Source organism: Colossoma macropomum, unplaced genomic scaffold, assembly GCF_904425465.1.
Source record: "Colossoma macropomum unplaced genomic scaffold, Colossoma_macropomum, whole genome shotgun sequence".
NCBI lineage: Eukaryota > Metazoa > Chordata > Actinopteri > Characiformes > Serrasalmidae > Colossoma > Colossoma macropomum.
Window position 1 is genome coordinate 23433307 of NW_023494785.1, and position 21740 is coordinate 23455046.

Below are 21740 nucleotides of genomic sequence, written 5' to 3' on the forward strand. Positions count from 1 at the left end.
CTGCACTTGTTCTCAGTTTATGCTTTAGAGGCTACAATTCCATATTGTGATATCTTACAAAAAATTAACACATTGATGAATCTTTTATGTAACATGGATAGTGATGGGCTGTTCGGACCCTTTTTCTTTCTTTCTTTGTTTTTTTTTCCCCCATTTGTTGGATTATGTGATCATCTTGGTTCATCATAACTGATCTGGTTTAGGGATTTTTTGAATACTCATAGTCTTGATGGTCTAAAATTGAATACTAAATTAGCTTTAATAAACAATTTAGCTTCTCTCTAACAGTAAATCTCATATTTGAGTCTTGAGGTGTCCGAACTCTGTATTCCACCAGAGGGCAATGTAGAGTCTTTGTCTTACAGTTTGGTCAGAGTTTCCAAGGTAGGCTGGGTTTGTATAATACTAAAGCTAAATGCAAGAGTGATTAAATGCTGTCTTTACCAGGCAAAATGATTTTTAATACTACAAAGTGTTTTGGAAATGGGGCTCTTTTTATTTCACAGAATGTAACATTGAAAGACTACTGTATCCGTCTAAAAGCTGCTACCTCACACTGGATGAGAAGTACTGTGGAGTGTTGCATTGCAGGCAGTGCAGAGTGCTGCTGTACTACATAAGATGCATTTTGATAAATGAGTTTTTCATTTTACAGTCTACTTGTATAGATTTAATTTATAGAGTTTTACATTTGCTAGCTATTTTTAAGCTATAAGGTAAATTTCAAGCCATGCCACCCACTGCTCACTCACAGCATACCGGGAAACATTTGGGACTAGTTTCATTTGCATACTACAGCCTTCTGCTGTATCAGTAATACGAAGGCCAATATTGTGATTATCAAGCAATATATTTTACAGTCTTAGTACATTGTCAAGTGCTGTGTACCAGCTACTGGTTCTTAGCTCTAAGTTTTGTCAGTGGTTTTAACTAGTTTGACACAAGGTCTCTTGTTGTCTTCATTTCACAGAATAGCATACAAGTTTTGACTCCATATCACAGTATTATTGAAGTACCGTGTTACTATCAGCCAGATCAGACTCTGTATTGATGAATTCTACATGACTACATAGCAGTGCCGTCAGTTCACTACCACATCCTTTAGAGCTTGATCCATGTGAACTACCACTAGTTTTCATGTCATTACTGGTTATTCCAATATGACATGCATGAAATCCATGGCATGCAAAACCCAGAATAATATTTGTCTGGCTGAATTTGTCCTTTTTGCCCTGGAAATGTTCCAGCTGTCATAAATTCATGAACGTGTAGCTTCCCTATGCAGCAGTCTCTGCAGGAGTGAGGAAGGTATGGGCAGCACTGTCGAAACCTCACAGTGCAGAATCAGCCTTCTGCACTGCAGTCAGGGAAGAAAGAGAGAAGGTCATGCCAGGAGATAATGATCAGAATGATGCTTGCCCAAACTGAAAACAGCATTATTAGGTCTGCTGGTTCACATCTGCTAACCGATGGACATGGTATGAACCAGTAAGAGAGAACAGAACTGGTCAAGTTTGGACACAGCAATAACAGTTTTCCCCTCCTCTCTATTAGACACACTGTTTAGCTTGTCCAAAAAACCTATTGTTGCACAAGTTAGCTTGGCTCTTTAAGCCAAGTTTCCACTCCTCTCCCTGAGGATTTTGAGAAATATATATAAAGAGGCCTTCAGGACTAGGGTTAGCTTACTCTACCCTTAAACCGTGTATACTGAAAATTTATGTAAGCCAAATCTCCCTGACTCTGTATGCTTCAGGTATGCCAAGATCCACATTCCCATCATCGCCTCTGTATCAGAACACCAGCCCACCACCTGGGTCTCCTTCTTCTTTGACCTTCACATCCTAGTGTGCACTTTCCCTGCAGGACTCTGGTTCTGCATCAAGAACATCAATGATGAACGGGTTTTTGGTGAGAGCTCTACACATCTTCCTCAACCTCTGTTCTCTTTTGAGCAAGTGGTCCAGCAGTATAACTGGTGCTATATACCCTGCGGTGTCTTTCTGCAGACCAAACTCCATATTGGTGACAGTTTGACAGAAGACACTCAAAAACACAGCATAAAGTTTGTGCAGTCTGCACTGACCATATTGATCCAGTCTGTTTACCTGTTTTTATTCAGACCCTTCACTTACAGGCTATTGCATCAGCAGACAGGGCACAGGAGAGAACACAGTAAAAGCAGTTTCAGCCCTGTCTACTGTTTTGACCCTAAAGCATACTGTGTCCTGATGGCTGTCTGAAAATCTAATGCAAGCTAAAGAGGGCACTCAGCCTCTGCAAAAGTTTTAATTAGGATTCTAGCAGGTCTTTAATCCTGTAATTCTGCTGTAACTTTGTGCTAAATAATGATGCAATATCCAGGTTGTCTGTATTAAGGACTACAGTTGATCATAACATCAAATTCATAACTTATATTGTTTGTCAGTGGGATCAGAGCAGTCATGCTGCACGTCAAGCTAATCTCACCATTTGGAACTCTGACTGTTTTGTTCTCTGCTGCCCTCTAGTGGCACTCTATGCCATCAGCGCGGTGTACTTTGCGGGCGTGATGGTGCGTCTCATGCTGACCTTGACCCCAGTAGTGTGCATGCTCTCAGCCATCGCTTTCTCCAGTGTGTTTGAGCACTACCTGGGAGACGACATGAAGCGAGAGAACCCGCCGGCTGAGGACAGCAGTGATGAGGATGACAAGAGGAACTCAGGAAATCTCTATGACAAGGTAATAAGTCAAGGATCATGGGGTGCCCATTACACAGATCACATCCCACGTTAGACCTCAGCCTATTTTCAAGCAAGAATATAAAATTTCTGGACTGGTAATGATAACCAGTATTTTCTGCCTTGTTGTGGCCAACAATAATAATTAATTAATTAAACTTTTTTACGTTTTAAAAACAGTTCATTCTGTAGTTCATGCTTGAAGTATAGTGCGTTTGAACTTTAAAGATGCTAGCTCGAGTACCCTCTTGCTATACCATGACTGAATATTTGTCACAAAGTGTCATTCTAGTGCCCTCTGCAGAAAAACTTACACACACTGACATTTTCACTCTGTCCATCATAGTGTAATTATGTGCGTGTTAATATATGTATAATCTATTGTGAAAACAAAAATGGGGACAGGTTTTTGGTTGTAATTGAAGAGTATTTAACAAAATGCATTAAAGACCACTTTCAAGAGAAATCACTGCTATATTTTGAACAATACCAGCTTAATTATAGAGAAATGAAAAATGTTTTCCATTATGTGAGCTGTTCTTTTCAAAAACTAGTTATATCCAAAATTGTTATCTGTGGATATAAAGCATTTTGGACTGAAACTCCTCATGCACGCCTATTTGCAGGCATCCTTTTCCATGTGATTTGGTTTTTTGCAGGCATGACGTGCTGTGTTTGTGTGTGCTTACTGCAGGCAGGAAAAGTGCGTAAGCATGTGTCAGAGCAAGACCGACCAGAGGAAGGACTTGGGCCCAATATTAAGAGCATTGTGACCATGTTAATGCTAATGTTACTGATGATGTTTGCTGTGCACTGCACCTGGGTCACCAGCAACGCCTACTCCAGCCCCAGTGTAGTGCTGGCATCGTATAACCACGATGGGTAAGAAGATGCACTGTCTCACCTGCATATACTCCTTAGTCTCACGAACACTCAGGGTACACACAAATATGAGCAGGAGGACTCGTGCACTTGCAAGCTCTGCTGATGACTCTTCTTTCTTTTCTCAATCAGATCAAGGAACATTCTGGATGATTTCCGTGAGGCGTATTACTGGCTGAGGCAGAATACAGATGAGCATGCGCGGGTCATGTCTTGGTGGGACTATGGCTATCAGATAGCAGGCATGGCCAACAGAACTACACTAGTGGACAACAACACCTGGAACAACAGTCATATAGCACTGGTGAGAAGAGCCATCACTTACATCACTGGTCAAACATAGAACCACCATGTGTGTTTTTGTGTAACAATTCATTGAGACCGAATGGTAAAACAGATGGTTTCAGAAATTCATAGTGATATTTCAATATGTTGTACACTTTGATTTCCAAGTTAATAATAATTTCTCATGAAAGAAATGACTCCCCAAATATTCCGTTGAGTTCTGACACCTGCTGGTGCAGCAGGAAAATACAGTTGAATAATTGGGAAGATTTTGCACAACTGTTTGGTAAAGCTAATATTCCATAGATGAAGTTAAATGCCACAGAAAAAGACAGTTTCATGATTCATAAGTCAAGGAAATTACTATTTTATAGCATTACCTCAGCTATAGCAAGTCTCATGATCTCAGGCATGCCTCAGTAGTGCCATCTTGTGGATAGCAGTGCTCATTGTTACTGTCTGTTTACCATGCAGGTGGGCAAGGCAATGTCCTCCAATGAGAGTGCAGCATATGAGATTATGAAATCTCTGGATGTGGATTATGTGCTCATCATTTTTGGGGGAGTGATTGGGTACTCAGGAGATGACATTAACAAGTTCCTATGGATGGTGCGCATTGCAGAGGGAGAGCATCCTAAAGACATCCGGGTAGGCTTGCATGTTTGCATTTCAGCCATCAGTGAGTTAGTTGTGCTGTGTTTAAACATCACCATTATAAGCCTGTTCACATCATTTCAGGTTTATAAACGAATTTATTGTGCTGCCCCCTGACAGAGGTGTTTTTGTGTTTTGTTCAGGAGAGTGACTACTTTACTCCTCAGGGAGAGTTTAGAGTAGACAAGGCTGGCTCTCCTACCCTGCTCAACTGCCTCATGTACAAGATGTCTTACTACCGCTTCGGGGAGATGCAGGTGCCTATCTTCTCCTCTTTATAATGTTTTCTCCTCTCTCTCAATACAGGCGTGTAGTCCGGTTTTGTTTTTTTTTTTATCTTATCCATGTTGATTACTCCTCTCACCAATATGCCGTGTCTCTTCTGCAGCTGGATTTCCGCACCCCACCCGGGTTTGACCGGACACGGAACGCAGAGATTGGCAACAAGGACATTCGCCTGAAGCACCTGGAAGAGGCGTTTACCTCTGAGCACTGGCTGGTGCGCATCTACAGAGTGAAGAAGCAGGAGAACCGGCAGGCTCTGGACCACAAGCTCCGCAATGTCGCAGCCAAACAGAAGTACACCTCAAAAAAGGTGTGCCTTGCTTAAACTACTACTTTATCATATGTCATATGATAGCAATTAAAATATTCACAATTTTTTTTTAGTTTAAATTTAAAACAAATACTTTGTTCTACACTTCGGTGTTTTAATTGTGTGTTGCCTTCTTTCTTTCTCTAATCTGTAGACGGCCAAGAGGAAGCGTGGATACGTTAAAAACAAATTAGTGCTGAAAAAAGGCAAGAAACTGAACAAGAAGTCAGTTTAGTTGTTAAACGGTAAAAAAGTGAAAATGGCAAATGAGGCAAAAAAAGACAATGACAAATGCAACCAGTAATCCACCAATCAAGAAGAAGAGCAAACAAGTCGTCTGGCATCCGACCACCTGAAAGTATTTGATTGGAGGCTTTGATGCTGTGACTGCCATGACGACATGGAGGCTGTGTGATCTGACTGAGGGGGTTGGAGGAGAAGGCCTGGACAGGGATCTCTTGTTGGTTTTAATCTGATGATTCTGGACATTTTTTTTTGTTTTGTTTTGTTTTTTCTTTTGTACTTGAATGTGTTGGTAAGGAAATTGAGCTGTCCTATACATTGAGATGGCAACCCTGTTTTTGTGGTGCAGTCTGACCTAATTTCACCACAACGGTAATATAAGATGAAGTGATTAAGCTGAGTGAACCTTGGAGCAGTAGCACCAAAGAGATCCCGTTGTTTTGTTTTGTTTCGTTTTTTTCAGAGCCTGTGCTAACTTGTTACTTTTTTGATAAAAAATAAAAATAAAAGCTATGGAGTACGAGGGCTATGGAGTGGTCTGCAGTACTGAGGGCCAAAAACCCTCCTGCCTATTTCTCAGAATGCAGTGAGGTCACTGTCACTTTGAATGTGTGAATATCTGAACACAGCAGGCATTGCAAAGGACTGAATTATTAGTAATGTGTTTAATTATTGTGGTGATTTTAAATATAGAATTTTTGTTTCTTTTTTGTATTGGTTATCAGATGTTTATGCAATAATTCTCAAACGGAAATACTTTTTTTGTTTTTTTTTTGTTTTGTTTTTTTCTTTCTCTCCTATCTCTTGTCCAGTGGTCCTGCTGCTTGGTTTCAGCAGTGCCCCAGGTGTAGTGAATGCTGTAGATAGACTGTTGGATAAAGGATGTTCTCCCCCACTTTGTCTGATATGTTGGGCCTTGTAGGAATCTGTTTCTCCCCGTTTTTTTTTTTCCTAATGACTGTCTCACTTTGCCTGACAGGAGCAAGTGTGACTTGTGTTAGTTGTAGGGTTTTATAAAATGCTGCATTACTAGCCTGAATGCACTTTGGCTTAGTTCACCTTCAGGTGGATCCACTACTGAGTAGCATGCGGGTGAAGAGTGCGTATACTTAGTGACAAGTTTTCTGTTCTGCTGTTTAGAGTGACAAATCTGCCTCTCCCTCACCATCGGTTTAATTTCTTCTTTCTTCCACTACTAGTGGACAGTTCACACACTTCAGATCTTGGTTTGGTCTCTTGCTCCATGTTTTTTTTCTTTCTTTGGTTTTTTCTTTCTTCAGTGCACTGCTTTTGCTTCATCTCTGTGTGATTGGGAGGAAGGTTATAGTAATTTCTGAGGACTATGCTGACTCATTCTAACAGCCTAACATCATATCTGTTTCATACGTAACGAACTCTAAAGGTATTTATTTATAAGAACAAAATGGAAGTTTAAAAAAGGGCAGCATGTCATCAAGAAATGAAAAACCTGTCTGTTGTTTAAATTGGAGTTTCTTTCATGAATTGTAAAAAGTTTATAAGGAAAGTAAGAAAGGATGCTACTGTTAGAATGAGCGATGCCTTTGTGATTAAAGGAGTAAACGAAAGGTTCTGCCTTATCTGCGGACCATGTTTGCACTTTGTTTTGTTTTTTAACTTCTCATCTGTTTTTCCCCCAGTCCAGCAATCTGGCCATTTTAAAGACACACAGCAGTTTCATTATAATAAAATGATAAACGTGTTTTAAGTTAAATTCTCGCTCCACCATATCATCTTTCCAGTAGAGAGTTTAGAGCCCACTGCAGAAAGGAAAGACTTCTAACATTGATGGAAAATTATTTCCTGTACCTTACATCTGTCTTGATTGTTCTGCTACAAAATTAAGATGGAAATTTATTTATTTTAATATAAGGAATAAGTGTTTTATTACAAGTAAGCCTGTCCTCTAGGTGGCAGCACAAGTTTAGACCCAGTTTGTTTCTGATGTAATTTCTGCCATAAAACTATTGGAAAGCTCAAGAGCTTAATTTGCTTGCTATATTTACTATGTTTAAGTGAAATTGTAAGTCACAGACATTTGTTTATTTGTGCAGCATTTTATAAACGGTAGGCATAAATCTACACAGTCACTTAGTGACATTGGTCAACTGTTTCTCCCAGCTTTTTAAATTCATAAAATACTACACAGTTGCATTTACTGCTACAAAAGCAATCCACACTGATTTTCCAGTAAAGGATAATCAACCTTGGCTCAATTGTTCAGGCATACATTATATTCTATTTCCAAGTGATTACCCCCAATATATCAGCCGGGTATATTCACTAGTGGCTGGAAAGTATACAATATTTGACGGATTTCTTTATTTAACCAACACATGCTGTAGTGTGGGAGGGTCATCTCCCTCATTGTGTACAGTGAAATTACTGTGTTGCATAGTCTTTTTTACACTGGTGGACAAAGTGTTTGGTCTAAGCTCTGAATACATTACGATGCTGTACATCACTTCATCACCCACACCTGAACCATCTATAGAATGTGCTCCAACGCTACATGCACCTCATCCAAACAACGTGCAAAAGTGCTTCTTCATTCACATAAGGCCTGAAAATGCCTCTTTTCCCTCTCACATCAACTCTAAATATGACTGCTAGGTCATGTCTTCTGGTTAGCTTACAATCTATACAGAGAACACTGGTAAGTGTGGTAAGATACTGACCTAAAGTGAGACACTAATTAAAGGTTTGGTCTCTTACATCCATAGAGCATGTCTGAGATCTAAGCCCTGATATCAGAGGCAGTCAGACCCTGGTGCACTCATGAGATTTTTATACTCCAAGGTGAAAACTAAAACACTCAAATTAGTTAAGTTCATTTCCGTTTATGGACATTTGAGTTAGTTGTGCGTCACAATAGAAGCAGAGTTGAGTGAAAAAATAGCAATATCAGTATAACGATATTTAGACTAAGCTTTGCAATTTTATAAGACTCGTCCAGGTAGCTCTTTTAAATAAAGTAATGTGAAAGATCACAAGTTGGCAGCTTGCCTCCAAAGACCACAATCCATTGCTTTACTTCAGAAGTGTCCCTCCCTCAATGATGAGCATATACTGCACCAAGAAAGAGTTGAGAGGAATGTTCATATCCGTTTACCAAAAAAAACAAAACAAAACACACAGTGAGCATGTAGTAAAATGTGCAGTGGCTAGCTGGAGAACACTTAGGAAAAAACAATTCTCTTGGGAATCAGTCAAGAATTTACTTAAAATGCATGTTAGAGGCCATTCTAACAAGTGGGACAGAAATGCATGCAGCTACACTGACGTCCCTGATCTGTGGGAATGATTTTGCACAGAGCTTTAAAATCTATTAGACGCAACTCACTGGTAACTCTTCACTGAAGCACAGCCTTTCTAAGGCTAAAAGACAACTGACCTAAACCTACATAAAGATCTAAAAAAGCTTATTCCAACAAGTCTCAGTTGTCATAAAGGCTGCTTTTGTCCATTCTGACGTCATTTCATCTCAGCAAGTGATATGACAACTGGTGCTTGTTAACCTATAACCTTTATAAGTTTCTATATAAGTTAATGTCAGTTGCCATGAGAGGCTTATGAACGCTGCCCTTCAGTAAAGTGTTAACAGTTTGTTTCCACTTGAGCTTGAGCTCACTTTCCCATCTCTCCCTGGTGGAGAAGCTATGCTTCAGACAAGTATAGACTCTTCTTTTATAATACTTTTCACTGTTCAGGCAAAGAAACCATTACAAAAGTATAATCGCTCTGTTTTTCTTGGCTCCTTGATATCAGCTGAGGCAAACGTCACATAGGCTGAGTTCATTAAGGAATCGGATGTTACAGTGAATGAAATCTGGGAACCTCTCTGATACTTTCCAAGTTCTCAGGATCGGAATGTGCAGTTACTGTGCGAGCCTTATGAGAGCACTTCCCTTTCTCAATGTCTGACTGTATAAGCATCAATCACTGTTAAGCTAAGAGGTCCATTTACTTTGATAACCACTTGTATCAGACGTTTGTGTCACACTTGGTGATTTGGTGATACACTCCTCTGCTCTCTCTTTCAGTCTTATAAGCAGTTGTGCGTACCAGTAGCATTTTGCCTCATTTGAAGCAGCTGATCAGGACTGGGTTTTTTCCAGAAGCCCCTCTGGGTGTCCACTGTGCTACAAATTTTAGGAAACCAAACCCTGATATACCAGGAAGCATATGTGACTGAGAAAACCTAAATTTAGAAGAAAAGTAAGAATGTGAAGTTGTTTCCCAATGTAACGTCTGGCCTCCACATGTGAATTCTTCCAGAAGTAAGGAAGGAAGAATATCCTTGAGCACCTGTCGGGGCGGCAGGTCTTTTGGTAGCTGCAGAGCTGGGTTACTCCACTCTCGGGTCTTTGGGTAGCTGCTGGGGTGGGTAACTCCACTCTTGGGTTTGATAATTATTTGTTTTTGGCACCTTTAACTCTCTAGGAGATGTCAGAGAAATGGTCAGCCTCTGCTCCGGTGCAGTCCGGCTCCTCTTGTTCCATTGGCTGGCCAGCGCTCTTCCCCCATGGCTCCACCTCTCTGTGGGCTGGCCTCTGTGATGGACAGCTAGCTTATGGCTCGGTTTCCTCAACAAGTTGTCTTCCACAGAGGATTGTGGTACACCCAGCCTTCTCCCTGCAAAAACAAGAGTTTTTGGAATATTAATTATTCATATTTTGCTAGGGGCCTTGTTAAGGACTGGCAACCTATCCAGTGTGTTTCCTACCTTCCAGCCAATGAGCGCTGGGATTGGCTCCAGCAACCCCCCCCACGACCCAGGATGAGAAGTGGCTTAGAAAATGTGTATGTGTGTGTCTTTGCTAGGGGAAAAAGCACATGTATTTTGTGGATTTACCCTGAATATTACGAGCGTAGTTCTTAATGCAAAGTACGCAATTTGCTAACAGTGGAAACTTGGGAATTTGTTTGGATATGAGATGTGTATTGTTAAACTAATGGCTGTACAAAAGTTCCACTGAGAGACATGGAGAAATTTATAGTGCTCCTTGACTTGTCTGCTTCCTCTCCTTGGCTTCTCACTATTATTATCACTCTGTCTAACAAAGTGAGTAGGTGGAAAGAAAAAGAAACCTTGATAGAGCCGCTACTCTTTTGCTATAATCTATTCACCCCTCTGGGTCTCAGCCCACATGCAGCAGGGAAGATGAAGTGAGAGGATTTTGCAAGAGTGTTTTCAAATGGTGCCACGATGTCTCACCTCTTTGATGAAGTACTTGGGTTTCCAGGGAGTATTCGTGGCAGATCTTTGTTTCTCCTCGCTGCGCTGCCTCTCCTCCAGCTGGTGCTTATGCTCTGTGGCCGAATCAATGTCTCCCGCCTTCAGCGCCGCAGTCACGTGCTGCCACAGCCGCCTGCCAGTCCCCACCACACGTAACAGTAAGAATATAGCACGTGTTCACCTGGCATATGTTCTGATAAACTTTTTTAAACTTCAACCACAAAATAAATAAAAAATAACATAAAACAAATGGTTCTGATACTAAAATCTAATTGGCTGAGCCATCTTTGTAGTGCACACTGTAATCCTGTATTATTACACCAAGATATTAAAAACCACTGTGTTAAATAATAAATTATTCAAAATGTATTGAATTTTTATGGCCAATTCCAATTTCTCTACAGCCAAATTGGCTAATGCCCGATTTTTTGGCTGATTTTTATTAGTCTTTTTTAAACCCGAAGCTCACACCTTGATGAACACAAAAAAATCAAATATGAATTGAAATTGAACATTTTACTGAATGAAAATATGAATAAAATATGAAGTTTCCACAACTTCTCCCTTTTTGTTTTTACTCAACCAACACATATTTTGAGTCTGAAGTTCACTTTTTACTTTTGCAATAGAGCTATTAGTATTGTGTAGCATGCCTAAGTCATCACACACTTCCCTCAAAGTGTATCTCAAATAGACTTGCTTATGTAGATTTAGACATTGTGTCATTCTGTTACCTAAAAACCACTGTCATGCACGGCCTCCTGTGGCTTTAGAGCTTTATTACAGGAGTACATCTTCTGAAAGAGAGCCTTGTGCACAGGGCACTAATCAATACAGAAAGCCTGTGCATTTATAGCAGCTCCATTCAGCTCACGGCTCTTTGTTGTGCGCTGTGGCAGGGATTGTTTGTGTGAGTGGAGACTGGAAAGCAGACCTTTCTGAATTGCTCTCTCCCTGCACAAACCAGCTTAGTGCTTAGTGCCTCTGTATCCTCTTTTGATTGCATTAGGCTGCAATGCTAATGCCAGTCTGATAGCTTTACACCACTCTGATGTGCCTCTGCTCCGCTTATTTGCCCGGCTATGGGGCTGACTCTCTCCCTGCAATAAGCAGCATTAGGGTTATTATGTGAGCGCTCTAGAGAGACAGAGTAGTGTAAGAGTACCCTCGTTGCGTAAGAGACTGGGGATAAAGAGGGCAACAGTGTTAATTAAAGTATACAATGCTGCTCCCCTGAAGCACCCAGTGCTATGAGAACTCCCGTCTCTCCCTTTTCCAGTTCCTGCATCCTTTCATTCTTTCAAGACATGCATTCCCCTCAAAATAAGATGAATCCATAGTCTGTCTACACATGACATTTGTCAGCACTTCTTATTGTGCAAGGTAGTGGGCTTTTTTATAGAATGTCTTCTGACTTCTACTTAGAGTCTAGATAAGTTTATGTTTATGTAAACTGCTTTTGCGTCATGGTCTCAAAATAATCATCAGTTTTATTGTACCTCATTCTAACTTGTTAATGCTTTTATATTCTTTATGTTTAGATTTTATTGTATATTCTACATTTTCTCACCTTGACTCATACTGCCCCTGTTTTTCCAGCGGGCGGATCTTCTTCTTAATGACTGGCAGTTTAGACGTGTCAATCACTTTGGTTTCTCCACTGCTGTAGGTGAACTCCAGGGTACCGTTCCACTCCCCCTGGGCCTTACACACAATGGTGCTGGTAGGGTTGTGCTTGACCTCAGCTGTCACCCTGTGACACGCAGTGTGACATTTTAGGCATTTTTTGTCTGTTTTACTATTTACAAAGAAAAGAAAGTCAGTAGGTTTCAAATCAAGGTTTTAAAAATGCATTTCATAACACCACTATATTCTGTTACTGTACTTAAAATACAGAAAATGAAGAATGTTCTTTAAAAAATAATTTTATGAAGAAAATGAGAATTTAATAACTTATTTATAGTATGAAAATGTTTGTTCTTTCATTGGCTGAGGGGGTGGGGTTAGGGTAACTTTCTGCCAGGCCAAATCGAATGTCTGTTGGCCACACAATGGGCAGCCCAGGTTTCAAGGACAATACTAGCATTGAGAAGTCTGGAATTACTTGTCTTATTAATAATTGCTGTTATAATAATCAGTACTATTAATACTACTTTATATAGTATGGGCTGAATAAACTATAGCTTATAAACTAGAGCAGGCATCTCAAGATGTTTTGTTTAATTCAAGTTTCTGGGAACTACAAACAAATAGATAGATGAGTTATCTGCTTGAGATTTGATTGCCACAGTTCAAATACAAGGCATTGTAGACGTTAATTTTATTATAATTTCTTTCTCGTGTACGGCTGTGTTCGTCATTCTGGACACATCTAACATTTCTTAGTTTTTCACAGCTTCCTACAAATTTGATGTAATCTATAAAGTTGTACAGCAGTAGCGTCATAATAAAATCATTTATCTGCAACTTTTTTTTTATTGGAAAGAGTCACTGTAAAACTTTTGAATTGCGATTCCAACTTTTGAAACTTTTATAGTGAAGTTTGGTTCTTTGGTTTTGCTAATATAGCCAACACATAATGGAAGTTTATACTGACCAATTATCTCTGTGCTAACTGCATGCCTAAATCATCACACTGATCTCAAACTGTCTATCAAATAAGCTTGCTTATGTGGTTTGGGACACTGTATGACAGACTGTTATCTAAAAATGGAATTTTGTCTGTACTTTTGTCCATTTTTATAGATATGCACTATGCTAACTAGAGGGCTATAAGCTTCCATTACTTATTAAATATTTTAGCCTCCGGTATAAAACTAAAGAAGCAAACTTCAGACACCAAACAGTTCTTGGTGGACTGACTAGATTTAAGGAAAAATATAAATCTGATTTTTCAACTAACTTTTCCTTTAATACCAACAGCATGTATGATGCTATTGAGGAATCATACTGTATGATGACATTTATCAGCTACTCAACACTCGCTTATGTTAAGCTGTAAATTCAGCAAGTCTGAGGGATCTGAACTGTTCAATGTTTCTAAGCTATGACCACACACTCACCTGTGAACCTTTCCTCCATAGAAGGGTTTGGTGTGGAAGGTGACAGTGGCTGAGTAGCCACTCTTGGCGCAGCAGATGGAGACTTTCCCCCCCAGCTCCACCCAAGGCACGGTGAGGATGGAGCGGGCGTAGGCGCAGGGCAGCGTGAACACATACTGCTCATCATGCTCCAACAGGTGCAGCACCCCTGGCAAACACACCAAATGTATTTCTCTTCAGTTACTCATCAACGGGCTGTTTCACTTCACAAAGCCTGACTGACAAATCCTCCAGATGTTAATCGAAAAATTCCCAAGTGTTTCACCATAACAGTCCCATCAGCTATGTCATGTTTTTTCTAGACATCATGTCAGGTTTTCATAGTTTAGATTATGGCTGCACAAAATGGCTTTGCTAATCATTATCACAATAGTGAACTTTGCAATACTTATAGTTGTATGCAAATGCTTGAGCACCCCCAGTCAAATTACATGTTTTGTAAAAAGCAAGTTAACACTTTACAGGGAATAAACTCAAATATGGTATTTTTTCTGCAAATTTCTATTTATTTGCTGACATATTGGAAAAAATAAACAAATACTATATAAAATGTGACATACAATTTGCACAGGTCATATTTTATGTTTTTTAATTTATTTACTTATTTATATTTCACATACGCTAATTTCAGCAAACAGCAGTAACATTAATTGTGCATTAAATGTGTTCTCTGTGGAGGAAAATAATACACATACTTCAACTAGGGTGCCACAACTTTTGTATATAGCTGTATATCACAGAAGGCTGCAATATGTAACATTATTGTGTCACATTATTTCTTGACCACTGCAATACAAATATATTATAAAGCATATTACTTATTAAAGCAGTCTCAACATGTAGCAGTATAATGGCAAAACTTTTATTTTTTTTATTTTGCAGCCCTAGTTTAGACTGATTTATTCATTTGGGATGCAACAGTTCATGTCGGTTTTGGGGGCAAGTGATGCAGAACCACAAATACACAATATATCCAAAAGTAACCAGACACCCCTTTAAATTAGTGAATTTAGCTGCTTTAAGATGCACTCATTGCTGACACAGACGTTCAACTGCATACATGGTTTATTTCCATGGAAAAGCACTGACAATAGAATGTGATGCTCTGAAGTAGCCATACATGAACCTGAGGTCACCACTGTCATATGTTGGCTAGAAGGGTATGAAGCCCCCACCATTAACCTCTGGAACTGCAAAACTGCCTTCTCTGAAGTGATCAAGCACCATTGAATACGCTACTATTTAAAAGTTTGGAATGAGCGTTCAAATATTTGGAATCACTGTTTTAAATAATATAAAACCAGTGCTGTTGCAGATACATACATAAAACAATTCTTACATGGTGCTAATATTCTACAGGTTCCAAACAATATCTAGGAAGATGCAAAAACTAAGAAATGTTTGATGGATGGAGCTGTAAATGACTCCATAATAACCAAAAGTTGTAACATTGAGAATGAAGTTAAAATAAAAATAACAAACATACTGCCTTATATTTGAAAACGGTGACCAAATCTAGCCAATCAAACAGCAGTTCATAGAAAATGTCATGGCAAGAAACTATATGACTATAAACACATAATTAGTTTATTATTAATAACATTTGCTATTTTTTACCATAACGTGTTGTTCTCAAAATAATTTTGTGTACAAACTACCATTTCAATCAACAATTACATTTCAGTTATAATTGAATATCAATTATTAATATGACAAGTGATTCCAAGCCTTTGAATGGTAGTGTCTTTGGGATGAGTTGGAGTGGCATTCGTGATTCAGAACTAATCATCCAACATCAGTACCTGACCTTACTACTGCTCTTGTGGCTGGATGCAATCAAATCCTCCTAGCAATGTTCCAACATGTAGTGTAAAGCCTTTCCAGAAAAGGCTGTTACTTCAGCAAAGGAGGACAAACTCCTTACGAATACCCTTGATTTCAGAAGAAACACTGGATGCCTATGAACTTCAGACACATAAGGCTGGTTTCCTGGACCGGGTTTAAGCCTAGTGTTGGGCTAATTGCTGTGCCAATGGTGAATCAGCATTGGAAGTTCTCTGTAGTCTAGGCTTAGGTCTAATCTGGGTCTAGGAAACTGGTGCATGGTGTACAAAGTGTCTCCATTACGATGCATTAAAGCTGCAATGGACTGCTGCTCCTGTCTTTGTTATATGTAATAATGAGGTGAATGCAGACGTCATGTGGCCCGTAGGCAGCTGTGCATATCCATGCTGGCCTGGCCCTCTCCCTCGCTTACATAACGGACAGCTGTCTTGTGACAGAATCTGCTTTGGGCATTGGGCCAGGTCTAACAGCAGCACATCTGTTTCCCCAGGACAGGAGCACTGGAGGGGGGCAGTGCATGCCTCCCTGCCCCCACACCTCTGCTCCACAGGGCTCTGGCATCCTGCAGGCACTCTGGCACTGCCATATGTGATTAGCTGCTGAGGTCAGCACTTCTCTACTCCCACCAGCAAAGAGTACAAGAGAAATGACAAAGACGGCTGTACATGTGTGTGGATGAGGAAAATGGCTTTTGTTCACAGTGGTTTGTTGGAAATTGATGAGGATCTGGTGTCTGACTGATGCACAACACTGAGAAATATTTCACAGACCACATGGGGAATTTGTCAAAGCTCAGAGATTTTCTACATTGGTGTCGTTCCCTCTTTGTCTCTCTATATGATCCAAGGGCATATATGACTGTATGATATTGTTATAATATCACAACAAGCTTTTCTGGGCATACTGACAATTTCAATAGCATTTCCATATATATACATACACAATATACATACACATGCACATACATACACCGATCAGGCATAACATTATGACCACCTCCTTGTTTCTATGCTCATTGTCCATTTTATCAGCTCCACTTGCTATATAGGTGCACTTTGTAGTTCTACAATTACAGACTGTAGTCCATCTGTTTCTCTGCATACTTTGTTAGCTTCCATTTACCCTGTTCTTCAGTGGTCAGGACCCCCATGGACCCTCACAGAGCAGGTACTATTTGGGTGGTGGATCATTCTCAGCACTGCAGTAACACTGATGTGGTGGTGGTGTGTCAGTGTGTGTTGTGCTAGTCTGAGTGGATCATTTTTTTTTTTACTGCATTACATATATAGAAATATATGTAACATTTCTCTATAATGCTAATGCCCGCAGATTTAGTAACATTTTAAAAAACATTTTATAAATGTTTTTGTTTGGCATCAGCAACTGTAATGTAGCAATGTACAGTACTGTGCAAAGGAAAACAGAGTTTCCAAAACTGGAGCTCCAAGTGAAAGATAAAAAGTAAAACTCCTAACAATTGTGGTATCCTAACAAGACCTGGAAGACCACCAAAACTGCCCAACAGACAAACAGTACTTAAAGCTGTTATCTTTGAAAGAAAGGAGAAAGTCAAGCTCCAGTCTTGCTTTAGATCTTAAAAAAAAAAAAACACAAGTGTTGTCCATCCTTCCTCAACACTATGAGTCTGAAAGGATGCGTTAAGAAGCCATTACTGAGAAAAGGTAATAGACGATGGATTGTTCTTAGAACAACAGACTGACCATCCCAGATTCTAGACTTTAACATCACTGAATGTTTTGGGGATTACTTGGGAAGCAGAAAATGCAACCAACTTCTAAGACTGAACTTTGGAGGTGTGGAAAATATCCCTGCAGATTTCTATGAAAAACTTAAGAAGTCTCCTGAAAAGAATAGAAGCTATAATAAAGGCAAAGAGTGAACACAGTAAATACTGAAAAAATGTATTACATGTAGTTTGTGAGGCTGTGTAGTTTTTGGTTAAATATGTTTTCTGCTTTTTTTGACACTAAAACATGAACACTTGTACTTAATGGCTGTTTGATTGGAAATTAAATAAATGAAAGGTGGTCTCTGTAGTCTTTTCATGTACAGTACATATCAGTGCATCCCTAATTCTGAATTGTACCAAATTAAGAAGTTTGACATGTCATTAATTGTTGAACTCCTAAAGAACCATAATCAAATTGTTGTGAGGTCAGAGAGGACTGAGAGAGATAATACAAGACACAATTACTCCAGAAAATCTTAAATATTACAAAAACTAACACTGCTGTTGGGCCATTGCAAAGCATGTAAAGCAACTAGTCACTGCTGGCACTGGTCTTATGTGTTCCATTAGATAACAGACAAGAATTAAAAGAAGCTTAAAAAAAAGACAAAGAAAACACAATGCACAATTCTGCTACTCTGCTTTTTTGTATCGTCGGCATACTGGATGGAATCATTATGAAGCATTTACAACTGAAATCCTCATAAAGCCCCATCAACTCTCTCTCCTTCTCATTAGCATAGCGTGCAGTACTCTAGGGGGATTAGCGCGATCTGTCTTGTAAGTAATTAATGCTGTCCTAATTACAGCAAACTTGTAATTGGCTGAGGCTGGCATGCAGACACAGCTTCCTGCATCATCATCCACTTCATTGAGCACCTGTGTGCTTGCTAGTGCTGGAAACATGACAGGAAGAGAGGAGAGGGACTTTCACGCTGCTGCATTGTGCGTGTGTGTTTGTGTGTATGTGTCACAGTGCATGTGAATTGAGGTATGCAGAGAAACTAAGATGGGAGTTAGAGAAAAGAAGAGAAAAAGAGGGAGTAAGCTCCCAATGTGTAAGTGACTGACAGACAGATGTATAGCGAGTGGAGCAGTAGCGGTCACATGCCCCGAGGACAGACCCGTCCATTCAGAGTCAGCTGATCTGAAAACGAAACGTTCTTCAGACATGCCGCTAAAAGGATAAGATAAAGGAGTGCTTGAGAAAGCACACCTCAGGGGTCAAGCTTTAGCTGTTTTTAAGGAGCCACATTTAGAATCACTACTCAATGTACAGATCACAGTGATATTAAGAAAACACAGAGATCTGCTTATCTGGGCTCTGCTTACTGCACCTTACATGCCTAATGCAGTCAGACTAACAAGGGAGGAAAACATGGTCTCAGAGCAGCTCATAACCACAATTGGAATTTTATTAATTGCTTTTTGTGCGTTGCTAAATTTTAGGGCAGTTTTTCCCAAACTGGTCATTAGGGCCCCCTAGATGATCCACATTTTGCTCCAACTTAACCACATATTAAGAAAGAAAGAAATGAAAGAAAGAAAAATGTGGACAGTCTGGGGGGGTGGGGGTGACACTCCATTAAGGTTTTATGAAAAATACTGTAAAAATATAAAATGTAGCCCTGGGCTCTAATTCTATAGTTGCTGAAAATCTATCACAAAACAGAATCTTTGGTTCATCTTGATATTTTCAGTATATGAAATCTTAGGAATACCAGTGTAACAGCTTGAGGATGCCAGTGTATAAATGCTAGTATAAAAACTTGGAAATGTCAGTATATGCTAGTTTAAAATCTTGGGTATATCAGCACATAAGATCTTATGGGTGCCACTATACAAGATTTGAGGAATACCAGCACAAAAACACTTGCATACAAAAACCTTTGAACATCAGTATTTAAAATCTTGAGAATACCAGCATATCAAATCAAACTCACCCTCTCCAACCATTGACACTCCTACAGACATGCCCATGAACTTGCTCTTGGTCCAGACGTGTGTGTTGACGCACATGCGACGCTCCTTGCACTCACAGTAGAATCCTGAGACGGGCGGGTGGTGTGAGACTTGCTCTGCCACGAACCATAGACGGCAGCATTCCCCGGGTTTGGCCGAGGCAGGGGGCACAGAGCAGGGAGAGCTGGTAGTCCTGAGGGGCCGCACTTTCTCCCGCGGGACATCCCAGCTGCAGTGGAAGCTCTCCCCTAGGATGGGGTTGTAGGGCTTCTTGGCCACGGCACCTTTTCGGCCCTCATGGAAGGCTGTCAAGTAATACTCCACAAACCGCACAATGCGCTCCTCTGCCGTAGCTCCAGCCGTGATGGCCAGAAACATATCTGGATGAGCCATGAAGTTAGCGTACATTTCCAGCAGTGAGCGCTTCTCCAGGATAAAAGTGGGTAGCACCACCTGGGAGAGGGAAGAGAGAGAGAGATTTTACGTTAAGTAAGTTATCTCATCCATTGTTAATTACAAGCTACTACCACAAAGGAAGACTACACATACACTGCCAAGATACACTGAAATACAGTTTGATGTTCTGAAGAGGCTATAAATAATGCTGTGCTTTCATTTAATGATAATGGGGTAAGGGAAAAAATGATATTGCAGGTCTCAAAGACATTTTCCTGATAAATAATAAACAAACAGAAAAACTACCCTACAAGGGCAATAATTTCTATTTTTCTCAGTGTAACAAGGAGCAGAAGTAAAAATCAAACATAATTTTGTAGTCATGCTCAGTTCATCTGTGAAATACTGAATACAATGACAGTCTACAGCAGACTATCAAACATTGGGTCATTAAAATTTACCTTCTCAGTGAACTGACAAGGATAAGTTGGCACTAATAAACAGGGTATTCTTATTATCACTCAATGCAAAATGTTCTCCACAACGGGGTACAATTAACTCCCAAGTAGCATTTGCTTGTATCATTGAAAGGGAAGAAATTTAACCCACACTAAGAGGATCTCACAAATGCATGCATATTTGCAGTCAAAAACAGTGTGTGCATAAAGTTAATGGCCCAAAGTCATACCACACATATCCAATTAAAATATGTGGATTTGTTTAATGTCTAGTCCTAAACTGACTAGCTGGCTAACAGATTTCAGACCAACAGGCTCCTCCAAAGATATTCCAAGGGAGATTTTTGTACTGTAACACAAGTTAGCTTGGTGCTAGCATTGCAAATCCCATGGCATTACTGTAATGCTGTAATCAGATAAACTGCACATTCATGATTATATGATTATAAGGGATCCTAGTGCATCTTCTTCCAATAAAGCAACCCTGAAAGGCCCCGCATTGTTTGTCAAGGTTTTATGTCAATTTTGTTGAAAAAACAACCTCATTATTTGTCAAAATAATCAGTATATTACTCAATTTATAATTTAATCGACAATGATAAACATCACACAGCAAGAATCTGATCTGACTACAGGGACAGATGACTGTTTTGAACTGTATCCACCTCTTTCACATACACACAGACACACATGGACCTATCATAGATCCAATCACGTGTGCTCCCCACTTTCCTGCTAATCAATAGTCCCATCCACCACTGAGATGTATTAATAAGTGTGTGCTTCTGTCCATGATGTCTGCTCTGGTCTGTACTGGATCAATGTCCTGTCATTCCCCCCAGGCCTTAACACTTTCTAACACACATCATTATCTTTACTCATCTGAGCCCTTCAGATACCTGCATCGATCCCTACCAAAGCCCTGCAGGAAATATCTAAGCAGGAAAAAACTATCACCTCTTCTCTAGATGTGTCCCGAAATAAAGACTTCATAATCAATAGACTTTCATTAGCTCTGTCAAGGCTGGTAAGACATGTCCTTAATTCATCGTGACGACGTTCTCAATAAATGTCTGAGAAATCACAGGTTGTAAGGCTAATAAAGCCTAATTAAGATGATAAAATCACAATCCTTCACATTATACTTGAATCTGTGCCTGTGACAATCTACATCAAAAGACGGAAAAGGAACTCATCAGATCAGATGTCATGGCTTTTTATCAAATTATATATTTGCGTAATCATCTCTGTAGTTATGCAACTGATATTCTTCATAGTCTTCATAGTGATGATAATGATCTGTGATTATAATTCTGTAAAACCTTAATAATATCTTAATAAGCTTTCTGCAGCTGCCAACCATAACTTCATGAATGACCTGGTCCAGACAATACATTAATATCCATCTCTAAGGAGGACACAGTCTGCAGTGACAACTGCGTGCAGAACTTAGTCAGCCCTTTATGTGCAAAACTTTTTCTTTTCTTTTTTAGATTTTTACTAATTTCAGCATTTTAGAATAAGAGGATAGAAAAAGATCAAACCTATGGGATAACAAACATGGAAAAATGCAGTGGTTAAATGCAGACAT

At 39.7% G+C, this 21740-nt stretch overlaps 2 protein-coding genes across 2 annotated transcripts in view; one reads left to right on the forward strand and one right to left on the reverse strand.

The window, feature by feature from the left end:
• Positions 1-6966, forward strand: part of stt3b (STT3 oligosaccharyltransferase complex catalytic subunit B) — a 40043-nt gene extending 33077 nt beyond the window's left edge. Inside the window, exons 9-16 of the mRNA XM_036587697.1 lie at positions 1757-1911; positions 2511-2722; positions 3416-3603; positions 3736-3907; positions 4363-4536; positions 4686-4799; positions 4931-5137; positions 5292-6966. Coding sequence (XP_036443590.1) covers positions 1757-1911; positions 2511-2722; positions 3416-3603; positions 3736-3907; positions 4363-4536; positions 4686-4799; positions 4931-5137; positions 5292-5372 — 1303 coding nt within the window. The 3' untranslated portion in view covers positions 5373-6966. The remainder of the gene's footprint in view (positions 1-1756; positions 1912-2510; positions 2723-3415; positions 3604-3735; positions 3908-4362; positions 4537-4685; positions 4800-4930; positions 5138-5291) is intronic.
• osbpl10b (oxysterol binding protein-like 10b) overlaps positions 6514-21740 on the reverse strand; it is a 53102-nt gene continuing 37875 nt past the window's right edge. The window contains exons 8-12 of the mRNA XM_036587709.1: positions 19277-19748; positions 13700-13886; positions 12208-12390; positions 10617-10770; positions 6514-10033 (exon numbers count right to left, since the gene is read on the reverse strand). Coding sequence (XP_036443602.1) covers positions 9986-10033; positions 10617-10770; positions 12208-12390; positions 13700-13886; positions 19277-19748 — 1044 coding nt within the window. The 3' untranslated portion in view covers positions 6514-9985. The remainder of the gene's footprint in view (positions 10034-10616; positions 10771-12207; positions 12391-13699; positions 13887-19276; positions 19749-21740) is intronic.